The 18941-nt window shown below is 36.6% G+C and overlaps 1 protein-coding gene across 3 annotated transcripts in view; it reads left to right on the top strand.

Moving 5' to 3' along the window:
* The window catches only part of LOC121322294 (polypeptide N-acetylgalactosaminyltransferase 13-like), a 37760-nt gene extending 31799 nt beyond the window's left edge, over positions 1 to 5961 (top strand). For 2 of the 3 annotated variants that reach the window (XM_041262073.1, XM_041262075.1), the window contains 2 exons: positions 1914 to 2118; positions 4845 to 4917. In XM_041262073.1, the coding sequence (XP_041118007.1) occupies positions 1914 to 2099 (186 nt within the window). In that variant the 3' untranslated portion in view covers positions 2100 to 2118; positions 4845 to 4917. Of the gene's footprint in view, positions 1 to 1913; positions 2119 to 4844 lie in introns of all 3 variants that reach the window. The other variant, XM_041262074.1, reaches the window with a different exon arrangement.
* Positions 5962 to 18941: the final 12980 nt, after the last annotated feature.

Here is an 18941-nt window from a genome sequence, read left to right as displayed (position 1 = left end):
AATTTCGACCAATGGATGTTTTTATGCTTCATTTATTCACATAATGAACGTTGAATATTTTATGCTTAAATAAATTAGTATTTAAAGAACAGTATTTGACAAGCGTAGTGCAGCCCAATTCTTTTCCTGTCAATCAGATGTTGTATGTAGAGGAAATAAGTGGCACTATTGCTAAGCAGACATTGTTCTAAGAATGATCATAAGACCCTATATAGTTTTGAATACAAAAATTGAAAAGCTTTTAATATACCCTGTATTCAGCTGGTGGAGAGACTAACATTAACAGTAAAATTATGTCTTGACAAAAAAATATATATATATTTCACAGTGCATTACCAGCAGTACTAAGTCTATTTATCCTTTTCAACTTGTTCATTGATCTTATTGGCAATATTGATCAGTCATCACATGAAAAGGAATATCATCCCCATTTAAATATATGTAAACATACAAGAAAAGAACACTAACAAGCAGCACTCTTCAATTGTTGTGAAATAACAAGAAGCTTCAATGGGAAGTAGTGACTGTGCCTCAGAATCTGACATGTTTCTTGTGTAATTGTGTTTATTAACTTTGGCCCTGACCACACTATGCTTTTCAAACCATATTATTTGCCTTTTAAACTGGCTTAAAAGTGTACTTGAGAACCGTACTCGAGACCACCTCTGGAAGCAGTCTTGAGCTCGGCTCAAAATTTGATCGCATCAGGTAGTGCGGTTTGTCAGAAGCGTGGACGCTGTAATACCGAACTAGATTTTTTGTCTATCCTCCAATATCCCCAAATGCTTTCTGTTTTTTGGCATGTGGGCATTACAAATACAATACTCTGATCAGGAGCACGAAGGAGTTGAGAATGACTATCAATGCTGCTGTGCCGTATACAATTTCTGAGGCTTGTTGTAAAGTGGTGGATCATGGAGCAACGTGATCAGATGCCAAAATCAAGGGCACATATGGAGCGACGAAACTTCAGAGTTTAAAACTAATCGCGCACATTATGATAAAATGTACCTTGTGTAAGAAACAAAGCCATAATGTTCACACTAAGAAGCGTTATGTCTTCCATTGGCACAGGCTCCATATTTGCTGGGTTGTAAACATAACATCCAGTGCATGGTGGGATAATGTCATATAAGTCCCACAGTCCTTTGCACTGCTAGAAACTGAGACTGAACTATTTTAATAGTGTTTGTACGCATTAAGCCCTGACTAAACATTAAATGGTACTTTAGTCTGGACGCTTTTGAGCTGGATTAATTCAAACGTTTTTGAGTGCGTTCTCAAGATCAGTTACAGTATGTACTGTGGACAGGGCCTGTCTAGGTCAAACAGGTCATATATAACAACACATGGCAACATAACATAAAAAAAATTACAAATAAACAAATACATTTATTTTGTAATAATCGATATAAAATGTGGACAAACACGTTTTTAAAGCTACAGTATTGCCACTAAATAAAATACATTCCCCTAATTATGAAAGATATTATTATTGGTCTTTTGCACTTCACTTGATTGTAAAACTTTTTCTTCAGCATGATTTTAGCAATTTTTTAGCCACGCAGTTCCTCCTACTGCCAAAATTAACTTAAAATGTATATTTTAGTTGTGATAGCAAATTCTTGTTAATAAACCCTAGTTAGAAACCAGTGATATCACAAAGATTATGCAAAACAAGTCTCTTTAGTTTCAGTATCCATGTACAATTGTCAGTGTTCTATTTTAACTTTTTTTTTTCCCCCCATCCATTGTTTTGTATTGTGTGTGTGTGTCTTTGTTTTGTTTGAGTGAATTTATACAAGTAGTTTAGATATCAGTACAGTGCTACTGAGTGTGTGCACATTTCAAACAGCTTAATTTCAGTTCCGTCATCCTTCACTTGTTCTGTTGTCTCTTTTACCGTCATCCAGACACACACTTTTCTTCATATCATCACCCAGTCATGTCTAACAATTAGCAGACTGTCGGATGGGAGTTATAGTCCTACTGTGGAGGACTGTCGCGGCAGCCCTATACAAACATGGATTCTAAGAAACTACACAAGATTTGAAGTGTTTAGGAACATCTTTCTCAGCCCTACGGATTATTTTCTTTAACAGTTCTATATCTGTCCAGGTCAGTACTCTAGTCATAGGCAGTGTGTGTTGTGGTATTGATTTAGCCAGTTAGTATTGTGTTTCCTTAAGCCTCCTCACTGAAACTCTCTTGTTTTATTGTGAATGTGTAATATTTGGTCAAGATTTCATGTCCCGAGGCAGTTGGTCTGCTCAGTAACGGGGTTCCTTGTTGCTACAAAACATAAATCAATCATATTTTGGAATATTATAACCAATTCACATATGTACAGAATGGGTTTTTATCTGTATGTTTTGGTTTATGCACAAATTGGCACAGCTGCAGGTAAAAATGCTAGGAATTACATCACTCGCAAACCCCTTTTAAATAGTGCTGTAATTACGAGTTTGGGTTTAATAACCTGGGTTCACTGGGTAAGGCAAGAACAAAAACATATTGAGCAAATGATGCTTGAAGTAATAAGCTCAGAAGCTGCAGATGAATCCCCATTAACAGCTGTGCTTTTTTACAATGCACAGAAAGATAGCAAGTGGACCCTGGGATTCATTATACAGCAAGGCAGAATGAAATTTAATTTATATGTTCAGTAGTCGGATGCTGTCGAGTAATGTTTATGCAGCCACACGCTTGTATATGCTTTTGAAATGAAATAAAACCTTTTGTTGGCTTTGCGACAAATAATCAAAGCAGATATGGAGGGGGGGGGTGGGGGGGACTCATGGCTGTCAACAGCCCTGGTTATCTAACATTTCACGAGGGTTGTTGCTAGGCACTGCGTAATGTTTTCCATCACTGCTGCTTTTTGCATTTTTGTGCTTAGTGTTTGTTAAGGTGGGGGATTGGTAGTCTGGCACCTCAATCCTTCCATCTGTCAGAACAGGTGGAGCACAGGGAGGCAATCTGCCAGACTCCCCCAACACCCTCAGTGTGCTGCAGCCCAGAGCAGGTGGGGCTACTAATTACTCGGGTAGTAGGTTAATTAAGTACTTTTTTTGGGTCTTGGCTTCCAGTTGTGCATTACCACTGTCACTTCAGGGCACAGTGTAAGATAAACAGGAACAGTTTTTCCTTATGGCACAGCATATATGATTGTAAACTGAACTTTTCATGAGGTCCAGTAGAGTAGACATTTGCTGTGATGAAAGCTAGAGGCAATACTCTGTGTTGTGGGATGGCAGCTGTGCAAACACATATGCTAGGTTTTTAATAATTACTTTTATTTAATTACCATTGGAAAGAAATACAATATGAAAGTGTCCCTTGTGTGTTTAATATTATGGAGAAATGCACCACATATTTAATAATTGCCAGCATTTTTAAGGTGAAGAGATAGACAAGGTTTAATTATCAAGGTAATAATCAAGGTAAAACACAGACTTGTTATTTGATCATGCTTGGTTTTATAAGTCTGAATACAATTCATTAGTGCAGTGCATTGCTTGTACCATTCAGGAAAAATAAAACCATTTTAAAGAATAGCTGGTCCCAGTCTCATAAAACAATATGACACAGGGATATACAAATTATTTTTTTTGTTTGTTTTTGTGCCTATTGAGGTGTTAGCTAGCCTTTAGTTTTTATATTGTTTAATTTAGTTTTTCTCATACAGCGAGAAGAGACGTACACTAGCATTTCCTAAACAAAAATACACAAAGGTGTTAAAATTATATCATTTAATTTGTCATTTTATTAATTGGACCTGCCTCTTTAAATCTTTATAGAAAATATGTATTGAGATGGCTGAGGCTGTTTACTGCTTTAATGGCTCTAGTTAATTCCTAGAGCAGCCAGGGACGCCAGTAACCAGTCATGCCATCATTTTCTACTGCCAAGAGCCCTTGAAAGATTTTAAAGCTGTTACTTCTAATATTAGACACTTATTCAGTTTATGATTTGATAGTTTTTTAAAGGACAACTTACTCTTTATTCAGTAGTTGAAAGCGGTGTGGGTTCTGTTTACTGCTCTTTTAAGATCAGAACCTGCAGCTTATCAGACTGGCACATACATCTAACCCTTGGGTTCTCGCTCATAAACCATGAAACTCAAAGGCTGACCCTGTAGAGACGTGATTTGATATGAATATTACAGCACACACACATCACTGAAGTTATTATTTAGTTTTTATTATCTCTCACTTTTTTCTTACAAAGACATACCAATTGCTGTTACATAGCCGCACGCAGTCACTGGAAAAGGAAAGGCTATACAAATAACACAGCTATTCGCTTTTACCAGAGATCACAAAATAAAATGCCAAATATGAATGGTACAACATTTGAACATTCTCACTGACGTGCTTGAAATCATATATTTTTAGACTGGTTATACTTGTCGAAATAACAAGTAAGTGACCCTTTCTAAATAAAATGTGTCATTTAATTCCTGGTTCTGACAACCACTTAGGATATGGTAGGGAAAGCCACCAGGTAATTGAAATGCTAATGTCTACTGACTTGCAGTAGCCACTGTTTTAGTAGGTTAGTGCCGAGGGGCAGTTGATTTCCTGGTGCATGACAATGTAGTGTGAATGTGGAGGATGCAGTGCTTGTTTCACAGGTAAGTGTTTCTATTACAAGACAATTAGATTTTTTTGAATATTCATCAAGGGAATACTTTTCTTCTGACAGCACAGAGGAAGGGGGGGAGGGAGATTTGTACTGTTAATTAGCAACATGTAATACAGTACATAACGTGGCAAAAAAGTAGAGTATCCTTGGAACACGATGTATTGTTGAGCTGTATCTAAGGTTCATTCATTTCACAGTGGCTGACGCTTCGACATGTCAACAGTAACCAGTGTCTGGATAAGCCGTCCGAGGAGGACAAAATGGCGCCCACCTTGAGGGACTGCCATGGCAGCCGATCTCAAGAGTGGCTGCTGCGGAACATGACCTTGAGTGCCTAAAGCCTGAAAAGACTTCTTTCATTCTGACAGTATCTACAGGGTTCCATACTACTACAATGTGTGTGGATTTTCTTTTTTCTGATGAAGCGCTGTCAACCATTTTGACCTTCTTGGAATCAAAGAAAGCATTTTAGCGATATAGAGTAGCAGCTGTAATCAAATTATTATTATTTTATTTGTTTTATTTTTTTCCATAAAACATGCTCAAAACATGTTCATGCTGGCTCCAAGTCTGCATCTGCTGACAGGAAAGAAAAACACAATAGGTGTAGAAATAATGTGGTATTGCAACAAAAAGGTGTTCTCTTACTTTATTTTCCAGTTGCTTAGGTAATGACATTCATTTCAGCTTGGCAGGAACACAATACAAAATGTAATGCCTTAAATAAAGTAACTTAATAATACAAATAATTAACGCAAGAAATAGTTTTGACACTGAAAGAGAATGTTCTTGCAAAACGAATATATTTAAAGGGTACAGTATAACACTGTATATAGTTTATGATTAATTGATCTAAAAACCTATTTAACTAATTTACTGTTATTTATGACAAGTATCTTGTGGTAACAAGTAATTAATAATAATATAATAGAAGCCTGTGTATATCTTGCATACTGTATGTTTTTAGAAAATGTGGACCAAAATAATGGAGAAATTGTTCATTTGGAAATTAATCACTGTGTTTGATTTAATCAAGTGACATTCAGTTAAACTTTGTAGAAGTGCAGTATATATCTGTTTTAAATTAAGGGCTTATCAGATGTTACTTTTTTGCCGTTTTTCTTAACGCAGTAGTGTGTAAAAGGCAGTTTGATTGATTACACCTAGAACAAGAAAATACATTAAGCCAGGTATTCGGTTGCTCTGTATTTCTGATTGAATCCCCAGAGTACTCTCTACAATTACATTTTGTGAAGCTTTGTTATCTTCTGTATCATTTTAATGTTTAATGGTATGCATATCACTGGTTTTATCTTTTTTGAAAAAATTATTTTGTATGCTTTGATTTAAGTAAATTTGAAAAATCAGGGACTATACATTTTACTGTTCCTTGTTTACTTTCAAGGGAAATTTCCAGGAATCTGATGAGGGGAGGGACGGTGGGGCAGCAAAAAAAAAACAAAAAAAAAAAAACCTTCCATTCCGTATGTATGCTGCAGTCCCCTGAACATGGAAGAAATCCATTAAAAAGCATTGTAATGTTTTTTTTTTTTAATTATTTGCTGCGAAGTATTTTGACTGAATCCTTGGTTATAGAAAGTAGTTTTGAAGTAAACTACTGAATGTGAAGATTATCTGAAGCAGTGTTTAAAAAAGGAATGTATTGTATTCCCACAGAACAGCATACCTGTAACCAGAAGGCTGTTGTTTTATTACATTTATAAAATGAGTGTTGCCTGATCTACTGTAAAATGTAAAACCTGTGCTGGTTTGTGCTGCTTATGGGAGGGGGCATTTGTTATCTGTCTAATTGCTTGTTTTTTTATATCTTGGTATCTCTGGATATATAATTATCTGCTCTTCAAATATATGCAAATTTATTATAATTATCAGGATGTCCCTCAAGTGCAGCGGTACTCTAAATGGTATACATTTATAACCATTAACCTCAAACCTTGTCTGGGATTTTATATAGAGTGCCTGCCCAGTGGCTTTTTAGCTTAGCCCAGTAACACAAAAGAGCACCAGTATGTGTTTGGTAGGCCAGGGTGTTTGTGTTGCCTGTAATGCTGCAAAACATGAAATGTGGTAGGAAATGTAGTTTACCACTCAGATGGTACATGCCCCCATTTAAAACCAGTAAAATATTTGAGCTGACTTTAAATCAGTTTTCTTAACAAAAAAAATCAATGCATTACAAAAGAACCCATTTTTCCAATTCTGCAGTTAATGTGTGTACAAAAGAATATATTTTTAAAATAAATCTCATCAGAAAAAGCTGAATGCAAGCCCAGCAGCAGAATGTTGACTTACATTGTACTTTTCAAATATTAATTACTCTTTTTTAATGCCTGATTTATAGGAATTCTGTTTTCTTAATTTACAAAAATAGTTAAGAATAGTTTCTTCATTTAAAAAAAAAGAAATCTACAAAAACAAAATCATATCTACAGTATTATGAGTACTATAACCAGTTGGTACAATTGACTTTAACACAGTTAATTGCTGCATGTATTTTACCTTCAGGGTTCTTTGTTTTGTTGGAGTTTGATACCAATGAAAAGGATTATAATGTTGGGTATTTTAAAAACCCTTCATGCTGCTATTGCCAGTGCATGGTACAGCAAATAAAAGAAAGTAGATTGTGCAACAAGAGTTAAACAATAAGCCTTTATCTGGGGTTAGTTATCCTTCCCGTAAAATGTAATATTTGTATACAAAATGTGTAAGTTCATCAGTTTAGTTTTTCTTCATCTAGCTTTAAGCTTCATGGACCTCATGCACAAAACTTCAAGGACTGTTTAAGAAATGTTTTTATGACTTTCTTTGGTAAGTGTTTATCAGAGTGTTAAATCAGTGTTTTGAAATTACTATACTAAACCCTCTATAAAACGGTTAATAAAAGTTGCAAAAAGGCAAAAATAGACCTATTCCTAACACTGCAGGAAGAGACCGCTGCAGGAGGGCAAGCAGAGGTGGTTAAAAGGAGACCGCGACTAACACTTGTTTTAGTTAGCGGGGGGGAAATCTGGGCAACCCTGTCGCAAGTACAGCGAGGTGACAAAAGAACATTATTCTCTTGTCCCTCGCAGAATTGTGGTGGCAGCAAGGCACTGCTAAAAGCAGAACTTTTCTTTGTAGTTTGATTTTACAGTGGTTGTTTTTCCTTTTTTCTTTCATCATTTGGTTTTGAACTTTGTTTGCTTTCCAGCACTTGCAGGTGCAAAAGAACTGTCAGTGAACTGAAAACAAAATACCATTGTTGGTAAGAAGAAAATAAAGCAGAGCGCCTGTGTGGCGTTTCAACCAAAAGTCTGTGTCTCTGCTTCTATTAGTGATTCACCCACACACCCCCTCTCACAGATGTGTTACCTGCGTTTTTTCTGACTGGTTTGTGTACTGGAACCAGATATAATTTCATGGCTTCTAGAATGTTAGGTGTGCCACAGAAACTTGCCTTTAGATCTGAAGGTAGCTGCAGCTCACAAAAGGGCGATATGACTAAAAGAGGCATAGGAGAGAGAAAAGAAAGAACAGATTAAAATAAGCAGGTCCCATATTTAAGTTTTAGAGCCTGCCACCTCACATCTAGAATAGCGGAAAACATTAAATCTTTCCCCCAACCTATATAGTACTTAAAGTAGGTGTTATTAGTTTTTTTTTTTAATGCTTCATGGAAAATCCTGCATCTTTAGATTCCTACAAAAGTAATCAAAAAATATAGTCTTCTTGAGGAGTACATATTTCATATATGAATCGGTCAAGAAAATAAGTGAAGCAAGGTTGGATAGGAAATATGACTATATATTTTGTTTAAATATAGCTGATACAGCATTTGTAAATAAATATTGACTTAAATATTTTGTTTCAGTATAGCTGATACAGCATAAGTAAATAAATAACACAATGTTTTTGAAGTTCATACATCCTAATCAAAGTTTTTTTTTTTTTTTTTTTTTTTTTTTGCTCTATAGCTCTATAACAATTCAAACAAATACAACTTGACGCTGTAAACAAGATGGCCGGGCTATACACTGGATTATGCAGCATCTTGTTTACATCATTGAGATGAATTTGTTTGAATTTCAGAAAGTTAGAAAAGTGACATTTTACTCACCATTGTAGTGTTTGGAGCGCCTTTCTTTTGTAGTGTGTTTTGTAATTCATCTCCCCTGCACTCACAACAAGAGAAAATGGTGTTCCTTTGGAAAGGGGCAAGACTGATAGTGATTTGAACCAATCACATGAGTGAATGGAGACTATTGTCTGGCGGTGTAAGGATGTCAGGACAATAGTTCTATCTTTGTTTTCCTATGATGAGGTTTTAACCAATCACAGGCCAGAATTTTTAACCACTGATTCATCTATATATTTACAGCCCACACAACCCAAATTACCTTGGCCCTTGAGCTCCACAAGCTACAGCTCACTGAATACCTGGGAACTGCTTTTGTGATATCTGTATCTTGAATTTTATAAAGCCAACACATATTAAATTCCATGCTTTCTTTATTGCATCAGTACTTCAGCTGCAGCCCATAAAAATAATAATGTAACCTTGGATACATATGCTTCAAAATACATTACAGTGGCTCTGTAGGGGCAACCTGTTCCAATAAACATGTTCAAGCCCCAAGCCACCACTGAAAAGAGAAGCAGAGGGAATACATTTTCCACATAAAAGCTTGGTGTAACACACACTGAGGGCCTAATCCTACAAATTTATAATCCAAGGAATCAAGGACGATAACTAGCTTTTAAAAAATAAAATAAAAAACAGTTGTAAACAACTAATTTGCTTTCTTCGTTGTCTTTAATGAAACATTGGTCGAATCAGTCAATGCTTTGCAGAAGGACTAGGGAAGGCATTGTTTATAATACTCTGTAACTATCTTTGGAATGAAGGAGCATAAATATACAGTACCTGATAAACTTTCAAAATCTAAAGCATACACTGTAATTCAGTGCAAGTGCAAGTCAGATGAAAGATAGTTTTGTCTGACACCTTTTGTAAAGTGTGGTCATTAATTCTCAGCCTGTAAATATTAAAATCTAATTGAAAAAAAGTGCCCTTATTTCAGTTGTGTGTGAATTTCTGTTCAGGGAGAACAAATCTGCAGCATCAGTAAGTGCAGATTTTCATTAAGGTTACATTCAATTAGAACCACAAAACCTAGGGACAAAGAATACATATCTTAAAGATTAATTTAGCATTATGATCATGAAACAGTGACCCTTTGATCTCTTTTTTGAATTACATTTATTTAAAAAAAAAAATCTGAATGCTACAGGCACATTTTCTATATGAACTTTGTCATGTAAAATATGATTTTGTTGGGGTTGATTTTCACTTGAAATTTGATGCCTGCCTTATTACCACAGCACAGGGGGAGCAGTATGTGTCCTTTTTCATTGAGATTCCTCTGGGTATAAATGAACTCACACACCCAGCAGAGAGATTATTAACACCTACTGTACAAACTACCACATGGTTCCTAAGAATAGCTCAGGCTTGATATCTAGAACACACTGTATTCTAAAGATGTGGAGCCAACAGAGTGAACAGGTCACAGCCAAGTAGTCATTTTGGGATTGGGAAACAGCCAACTGGAAATTTAGCACTCCACAACAGCACTGGATGACAGTAAGACATGATATTATAGATATGCAGCAGTTCAGGGGTAATATTTTATTTATTTATTTTTTGTACTGTGAATCTGACATTCAGTAGCATTTGAAATGGTATTTTTCTTTTTCTGTTATCTTCAACTCAAAAGAAGTTGGAAAGAGGCAAGATAATTATTATTGAATTAGTAATTTTGAATAATCTAAATATAGGTAATAAATCACAGTGAATTATGAGCAAATGAAGCTCCCTAACACAAAATAATATTTCTCTATGCATAATTTTTCTCTAACGTTCATTATTCTAATATTCTATATTTGTTTTGTATTGTACCAAGTGCAATGTAATAACATCACTAAAGGTTCCTTGAAATGCAATTATCATAAGTGAACATATTTAAAATGCCCTTAGCTGTAAATGTTACATTTGTATGATCACTTAACCTTTAATGTCCAGTTTATAGATATTTAGTTATGAGAATGAAAAAGAAAATCATATGAGAATATAGGTAGTGATGTTAATGCCAAATTGAACAAGAATATGGAAGCACAAGCTGTCAAAAAAATACCTGACTTCAGGTTAAAGAAAAAATCTGGAAATAATTTATAGTTCTATATGAAACATTTTGTGAAGAGTTGCAAAAAAAATGTAATGTCTTAACAAAAAAAAAAAAAAAAGGACTGCTGTTCTAAACTATTTCCATAACCTTCATTGACCAGGGCAGATGCTACTCCAGCGCCTCTCAATATAACCAAGGTAATGACCCCTCACAAGTGCACGTCTGGGGGCAGGTCTGGTCTATTGAAGGTAAAGATGTTGACGGCACTGGGGCGCTAGTATTTCCGCACTTCAGTATCAAGGGGCAATTACTGTATAGGGTAAACCTAGCTGTGGGCACAGGACAGCCTGTAACACAATTATTGGTTCTCTTGTTTTGTTGGCCCGAGGTCATGAGGCTGGCGCATGATATCCCTTTTGCAGGGCACTTCAAGCTGACAAAACAAGGGAACGAATATTGGCTCGATTCTATTGGGATGGAATTCATACTGATTTGTTAAAATATGTAACCACACGCCCAGACTGCCAGCGAGTAGCACTGGGTCGAGTGCGATCCACCCCTTTGGTTCCACTGCCAATTTTTTCCACCTCCTTTGAACGCATTGCAATGTACATAGTGGGCCCTTTGCTACCTTCTGACTCTGGGTATACGCATATATTAGTGGTGGTAGATTATACAACGCGATACCCGGAGGCAGTTCCATTGAGGTCCACTAGTGCAGCTGCAATTGCCAAAGACTTAGTGCAGATTATGGCTAGAGTAGGGATCCCCAAGGGATCAACTTCCAATCAACTTTCTATCTAACACGCCCCATCAGGACATCTGTTTATCATCCACAGACGGATGGTTTAGTGGATGCTTTTAATCAGACCCTAAAGCCGATGCTGAGACGTTATGTAAACCAAGAGCAAAAACATTGGGCATCGCTTCTTCCTTACCTCCTTTTTGCAGTGACAGAGGTGCTGCAGAGTTCGACAGGGTTCTCCTCCTCCAAGCTTTTCTACGGCCAACAGTCCCACGGCATCCTCGTTCTGTTGAGAGAAGAGTGGGAGGAACACAAAGGCAGCAGCATCACAACAAAAATGCATTAATTTGAACCTTTCGACCAGGAAACAAGGTAATGCTGTTGCTTCCCTCCTCAGAATCGAAATTATGTACTAAGTGACAGGGGCCATATGACGTGATTTGGGCTATAGGAAAGGTGAATTATGAAATTAGACAGCCCGATCGCTGTAATGAACATGAAATTTATTATGTCAATTTATTAAAGCTCTGGCAGGCAAGGGAGGTCTTATTTATAGCCCCAGGTAATATAGAGAATGATTTAGGCCCAGTATTTAGGAACAATTCGTTCCAGATCAGCAACGGGAGCTGTGTAAGCTTATTGAGGAGTTCAGCGATGTTTTTTCTGACTTGCCTGGCAGAACTAATTTAGTTGAATATGACATTATCTCTCCAGCAGGTGTCACAGAACGAGAGAGACCTTATCAGATCTAAGAAAGTCGACGAAGTGACGTTCACAAAGAGGTATGGCACATGCTTGAACTTGGGGTGATTAAACCTTCCAGGAGCGAGTGGTGCAGTCCTATTGTCTTAGTAACCAAGAAAGATGACACCAACCACTTCTGTGTTGATTTCCAGAAGATAAACTCTATTGCTGTGTTCGATGCATACCCTATGCCTCGTGTCGACAAACTTCTAGATAGACTGGGAAAGGCGAAGTTTATTTCTACTCTGGACTTGACAAAGGGATACTGGCAGATCCCCTTAACCCACAGTTCTATTCTCTGAAGGGCTGTTTCATTTCAAAACCATGCCATTTGGGCAACATGGTGCGCTCGCTGCCTTTCAGAGACTGATGGACTAGGTTTTACGCCCACATCATGAATATGCAGCAGCGTATATCAAACTGGCAAGAGCATTTGTCTAGGGTTACAGCCGTCCTTCAGTCTCGAAGGGTAGAAGAGTAACTTGAGAAAATGCGTGTTTGCCAAATCAGAGACTCAATAGTTGGGATTTTTACTAGGGAATGGAAGGGTGAAATCCGTTGTCACCAAAATCCAGGCATTGGTAGACGGTGAGGTCGCTAGTGGGATTAGTCGGTTATTACCACCGTTTTACCCCTGAATATGCCATAGTTGTCCTCACCAAAAAGAGTGCACCAAATTTAATTACATGGTCAGTAGGGTGTCCGGGGGCATTTGATAATGTTAAGAGAAGACTCTGCCAGGCCCCCACTCTGATCACATCGAATTTCACCAAGAGATTCATCCTCCACACCGATGCGTCGGAAGTGGGTTTGGGTGCCGTCTTGTCCCAAAAGGTTGACGTAGTAGAACAACCGATATTGTATATCAGTAAAAAGATGCTCCCTTGGGAGTGCGACTTCTCCGTTGTCGAAAAAGAGTGTTTCGCCATTAAATGGGCTACTCACTCCTTACCTGCTGGGACATTCATTTGATCTTGTCACAGACCACATCCACTCAAGTGGTTAAGCAGTGGATAGCAATGCCTGGATAACTTGGTGGGATCTGGCATTGCAGCCCTTCATGTATCACATGGTACATTGTACAGGGAAAATGCGGATTATTTTTCCCAGGAGGAGGGAGTAATGGGATAGGTAGTTTCAACCATTCGTTCCTTCGACTCCACTATGAGCAGTGGGATATGTGACAGAAAGACAATGATTCTTGGTCATACCAAGACTTGTGAGGGCGCTAAGTAAACGGAACAGAGCACTCTAAACTACTTGCCTGACACTTCATTCCTAGGGTTACAAGAAAGTTGGTCATATAGAGACAGAGCTTCGAAACTTTAACTCATTGACCTGGAAGGGAAACCCAATTATCACTGATGACTGGATTTTTCCCATTATAATTATTCTATATTCTTAGCATCTTGCTTTAATAGTAAGATGTGATGTAAATACATGCATGTCATCACACATAACTAGAAGTGCTGATATACTGCAAATAGGAGAAAGAGACAAAGCTAGGCATACATGTGTAATAAGTTACCGCTGTCCTGGGACCATGTAGCCTACATACAGAAATGTTTAGTGCATTCTAGAAAACCTAGCAATATATAATAGTTGGCAGAACAACTCTAAAATATCCCTATGGAATCAGCTAAATGTTATAAAGAGAACAGCACAGTGTGTGGGTGTGAGTGAGTGTGTGTTTGTGTACTTTTGTAAAACCCCTCAGCTAAGACCTCAAAGGCAAGGCATATTCACAATTTTAAATTAATTAGCTGTGGAGAATCCACACTTTCTATGGTAACGATGCAGTTTTTAAGTTGCAGTGTTTGGTATGCACATGTATTTCACCACTTACTGTTTCCACTGAACATTTAAAAGCATGTTCTTCCAAACGGCCTTTAAATTGAAATCGATTAACATATCTGTTGATATACAGCAGCAGTAAGATAACATTTTATCTGATAGCATTTGTAAATCAGTAACATATGATCTAACAGTACATTTTTTTATGATGTTTATGATGTGGCTATATTTGGTTAGATATATATTTTTTCTTTCTCCTTCTTAACCTGGCTTTGAGCTTTCTGTGAGTTTCTGGAGAATCTCAAATGACTGGAATGAAGCACTTCATCACTCTACCCAAGTCATGTGACATATGTCTTCACCCACTCACTTTCTTTATATTGCAAGCACGTGGGGCAACCAGATTTGTAAGGTTACATGAAATTTGAATAGAATGAGAAAATATTTACAATCCTGGTCCCACAGTCAGGTAAAGATATACAGATATAGATGATGAGAAAAACTCAATATTGGATCAACAGAAATATCAAACATCTCAAAAAGGCAAAGGAAATGTGATACAATAAATCTAGTTAAATAGGTTAACAGTTTTTTTGACATTAGCCTCAGTCTATGAATAGGACATATTTAATCAGAGTCTAGGCTGTAAGAAGTAACGAGATGCCAAAAATTGCTTTCTGGATGTATGTGATGAGGATTTCGTTGTTTTTTGAAGATTGCAGCCCAGATCATGTACTGTAATTTACTTTGTTATGCAACAGCATCATGTGTTAAAAGAAGAATCACCCAAGTACCTTTTTATGATTGTTAAACTACTGTATTCTCATACAGTCTGATTTACAGTTAGAATGTGCTTTATGCTGTACTGTAGTCCAAAGTTGTCTATTTCTCTAAGAGGGTTTATTTCAGGTAACAGAAAAATAACGCATCATTAAACACTGGCACAAGGGTTTTGAATCTCAGACTTGTGTTGATTACCATAAGGCATTTTCTATAGAAATTGCATACCCTTTCTTTCTGGGCAGTGACCACAGTATTCCTTTCCTGGTCTATTAACTCAATGACACTGGGTCATTCACTGTGTTCTTTGTTCAATAGCTTTTTCTGGAGATATTAATCTAGCGCACCAAAGGGCATGAGAAAAAAATAGAAGATATTACACTATAAGCAATACAGTTTATTTTTCATTTCATGCATGAGGGACAACTGTGTAAGTCAAGGGGTACCCAATGCAAAACCAAATTATCCTTCCTAGCACATGGCAGAGAACACAGTAATTAGTTTGTATTTAAAAAAAAAAAAAAAAAAAACATGTTTTTTGAAGCTCTAGCGAGCTTTTTCTATTCAGCTCAGCTCACAGCATTTGGCACTCCTAGGAGCAAAGGGAAATTGACTAGTATTCTTACACAGTGAAAAGGAAATGTACATGTGCATGTAGTGTGGAAATATCAAATATAATTGCTGTTATCAGCTTCACAGTGTGTACAACAGGCAATGTGATAAAGGAGCTACAGAGGAAGCAGAAGCTGCTGGATGATGATCAGTGATCTGAATGAAAGTTATTGTGTGTAATTAAGCACTCTTCAGGGTGGGATTTAAATGATGCAGCTAACCAAACAAAGACTGATATGATTTTTCTTAATGCCAACATAGGTGTTTGTGTTTTTTTTTAATGTTCAAAGACTATGTTGCACTGCTATTCATTAGTTTTCCTCACCAAACAGAATCTGACATATCTTGGCTGGGAGGTCACTAGTGACCAGCTGTCAGACTTGCACTCGGATTCTAATTGAAAGGCATAGACAATGGAACAAGAGGTCATGTATTCAACCCACCATTTTACATACATACAGGCAATTGCTGTACCTTCTTGGGAAGTGCAACAATAATATAAAAGTACCTCTATTATTTGGTTCCATATTGCCTAAGAGTGGATACTTGTTTTCAGATACTGTTTGAATTCTAGTATTTGCCTACCCTCAGTTATCCCTGCAACACTAATTATCAGAAAATGCTAATACAAAGATCTATATAGTGAACAATGGTAGTTGTTGTGTGGTTCCTTGACCACAACATTTTTGAAAGATGGATTTTTTGAATGGGTATGATATTATTCTCTCATACAATAGTTTTTGTTCTATGAAATCAATGGTGATACATTAGGGTTAAAATCTCAAACTGCCTGGCATAGCAGAAACTATTGAAATTAATAATTGGTTAGTAAATCAATATTAGCTTTTCAGTAGCCTGCTTGTACGTTGGGCTTTTGACTCTGAAATCCACAAGACATACTATTATTTTTAAATGAAATGCTGCATCTCAATAAATCTTTTCCTGCAAAAACAGCATATTTAATAATAAAAAACAGTGATCCACAGGGTTATAAATACTCATTGTTAAAGGCACCAGTTGAACTGCAAACCTTGCATAGGTGGGTCACAGTCAGAATCAAGAAAATCTTGATTTGGTCATAATTAGATGCAATTATGTACTTTTACAAAAGCAATCAACCAAACACCTAGTAGGTAGAGGAGGTGCTTTTGAATTGTGATTTTTCAGGATGAAACCCTTACCAAGGCTGTCATTATAGATGAAAAGTGAATTTACCTTTGGGAATATCTGACCTCTGCCCTATAAAATAGATGAGATTCCCAAAGTGTCTCTTATAAAAATAAATAGGAATATCCATGACCTTTTTTATGACCTTAAAACAGAACCTAAATGTCAGACAATAAAACACAGCCATATTCCTCATTAAGGAAGAAAGACTTGAGTACCTGGGTGATCCTATATTCATTAAAAAGCTACTGATTACTCCATAGGTCATACAAATTAGCTTTTTTGTCGTCTGCTGTATGTGCTTTGCAGACTTCTGATAATAATGTTCTGTATTTATAAACACAATTAAGGACATTTTTTACAGCTGGTGAGTTGTTTTCTTCACTCGTCAAAAGGATAGGCCTCCATGCAAAACACTGGCATAAATAACGGTTATTTAAAGTAGATTGCAGATGTTATGTATAATTCTTCAGCCTTCAATTTTGATGTTGGTAAATCCTTGTAATACAGTTTGTGTAGTATACTGTTTAATAATCCTAGAAGTATGTATCAAAATGGCTTTTGTCTTTTCGGTATTGGCTCAGATGACAGCACTGTCAAGGCACCTGCCTACCCACTTCACTGTCCTTTGATAAATTGATTCCCAGATTCCTCCTTATTATGAAAATGTCAAGCCCCAATAGGGAAATGTTCACGTATTATTTTCAGATGTGCATAACATCCATATTCCGCCTGTATAGCAAAAATTGACATAATGACATAATAATTATCATCACTGTATGTCTTTATATTTTAGTGTAATGTAGTAATCAATCACAGGCAACAAAATGTGAGACTGTGTAGTGGCACCACATTTCTGACATAAAGTCAATACTGGGGTATTTATCTACTGTTGATAAGATGGAAATAGGCTATGGCTAAGGTTGGTAAACAGAAGCCTTACATCTTTACTAATCAAGCTCACTGTCTTTTATGCTTTATTGCAATTGCTGAAATTTTGAATTCATGCTGCATCTCAAAGTTCACAAAATAAGGTCAATTGCAATAATGTTTGGTTATGGGTGAGATAAAAAGATTAACAGACACTCGATTATAATGAGAACAGTTATGAAAAAATTGATACAGGGTTGATTATAACAATTGTGTAGCGAATTGCCGTTTTTCAAAGTGGCAATCAACAACATTTCACCTCATGAAAAAAATAACATTTACTTAACTAAGGTTATTACTTATATGGCCCACCAGTGCGATAAATTTTAAATAAGCAATACTATTACAATTGACTAATGAGAAAAGGCACACGATATTCAGCTATTTCATATCCTTACTGTTGTTTAATAACCATGACACGTACTAAGATGTATTGATTAAAAGTGACAGAGAACTTACCCCTGTTTATATTACCTCTCTAAATACATTAAAAAAAGAACTCTACAAATAAACAAACCAGTATAATATAGTTTTAAAATAGGTGATAAGCAAAAACTCTGTCTATACAGAATCTGTCATTTATTGGAGTGATCTAGTTTCTAAAGGCATTTCTAACCTAAAACTTGTGAATGACGTCTGCTTCATCTGAGGTCCTGAGGGAACATGCTCCCTTTTAGATGTTACATACACAAGTACTGTAAGTAAAACATACTAAAATATAAATTAGAAAATGATTCTGTGCTATGAGCTAATCAGCTGCCAGCTCTAGAGGCCTTCTATCAGACAGTAGATGCCCGCTGCTGCGTCACAGCATATACTGTGAATCTTAAAATCAATCTGCACAAGAACTGGCTTTTTCATTTTGACTTGCCGTAATAAAAACTCAATTCACATCTATTGGACAGCAAATACTAAACAAAGACACAATTGGTCGCTTTTGGCTCGGGCGCATAACTCCAGTCGCGGTTAGTTTTGTACACTGCAGTTATTCAGTACTTTCAAACATATACAGAATACATGACCATCACAGACCGAACCCTGGCAATCTGCAGATATTTTCCTGGTCTCTGCACAAACCCTACTGTATAATACAGGCTTTCTATGATTTCATGACCAAGTAATAACAGAGGATAGAAACAAGCATAAAAATGATCCTTTTCTGGTATAAAGTAGCCTTTTAAGGTAGTCACTTATCAAGGTTCTGACCCTTTGCATGGCTATCATCTAGTCAGATTTGTATTATTATTGTTTATTGCACAAAATCTGCTTATGGAATAAAACACGATCCAAAAAAACGTTAGACTGCAGCTATTGAGGCATAAAGATTTGTTGTGCAC

Source organism: Polyodon spathula, chromosome 10, assembly GCF_017654505.1.
Source record: "Polyodon spathula isolate WHYD16114869_AA chromosome 10, ASM1765450v1, whole genome shotgun sequence".
NCBI lineage: Eukaryota > Metazoa > Chordata > Actinopteri > Acipenseriformes > Polyodontidae > Polyodon > Polyodon spathula.
This window is presented reverse-complemented; position numbering and strand designations above follow the sequence as displayed.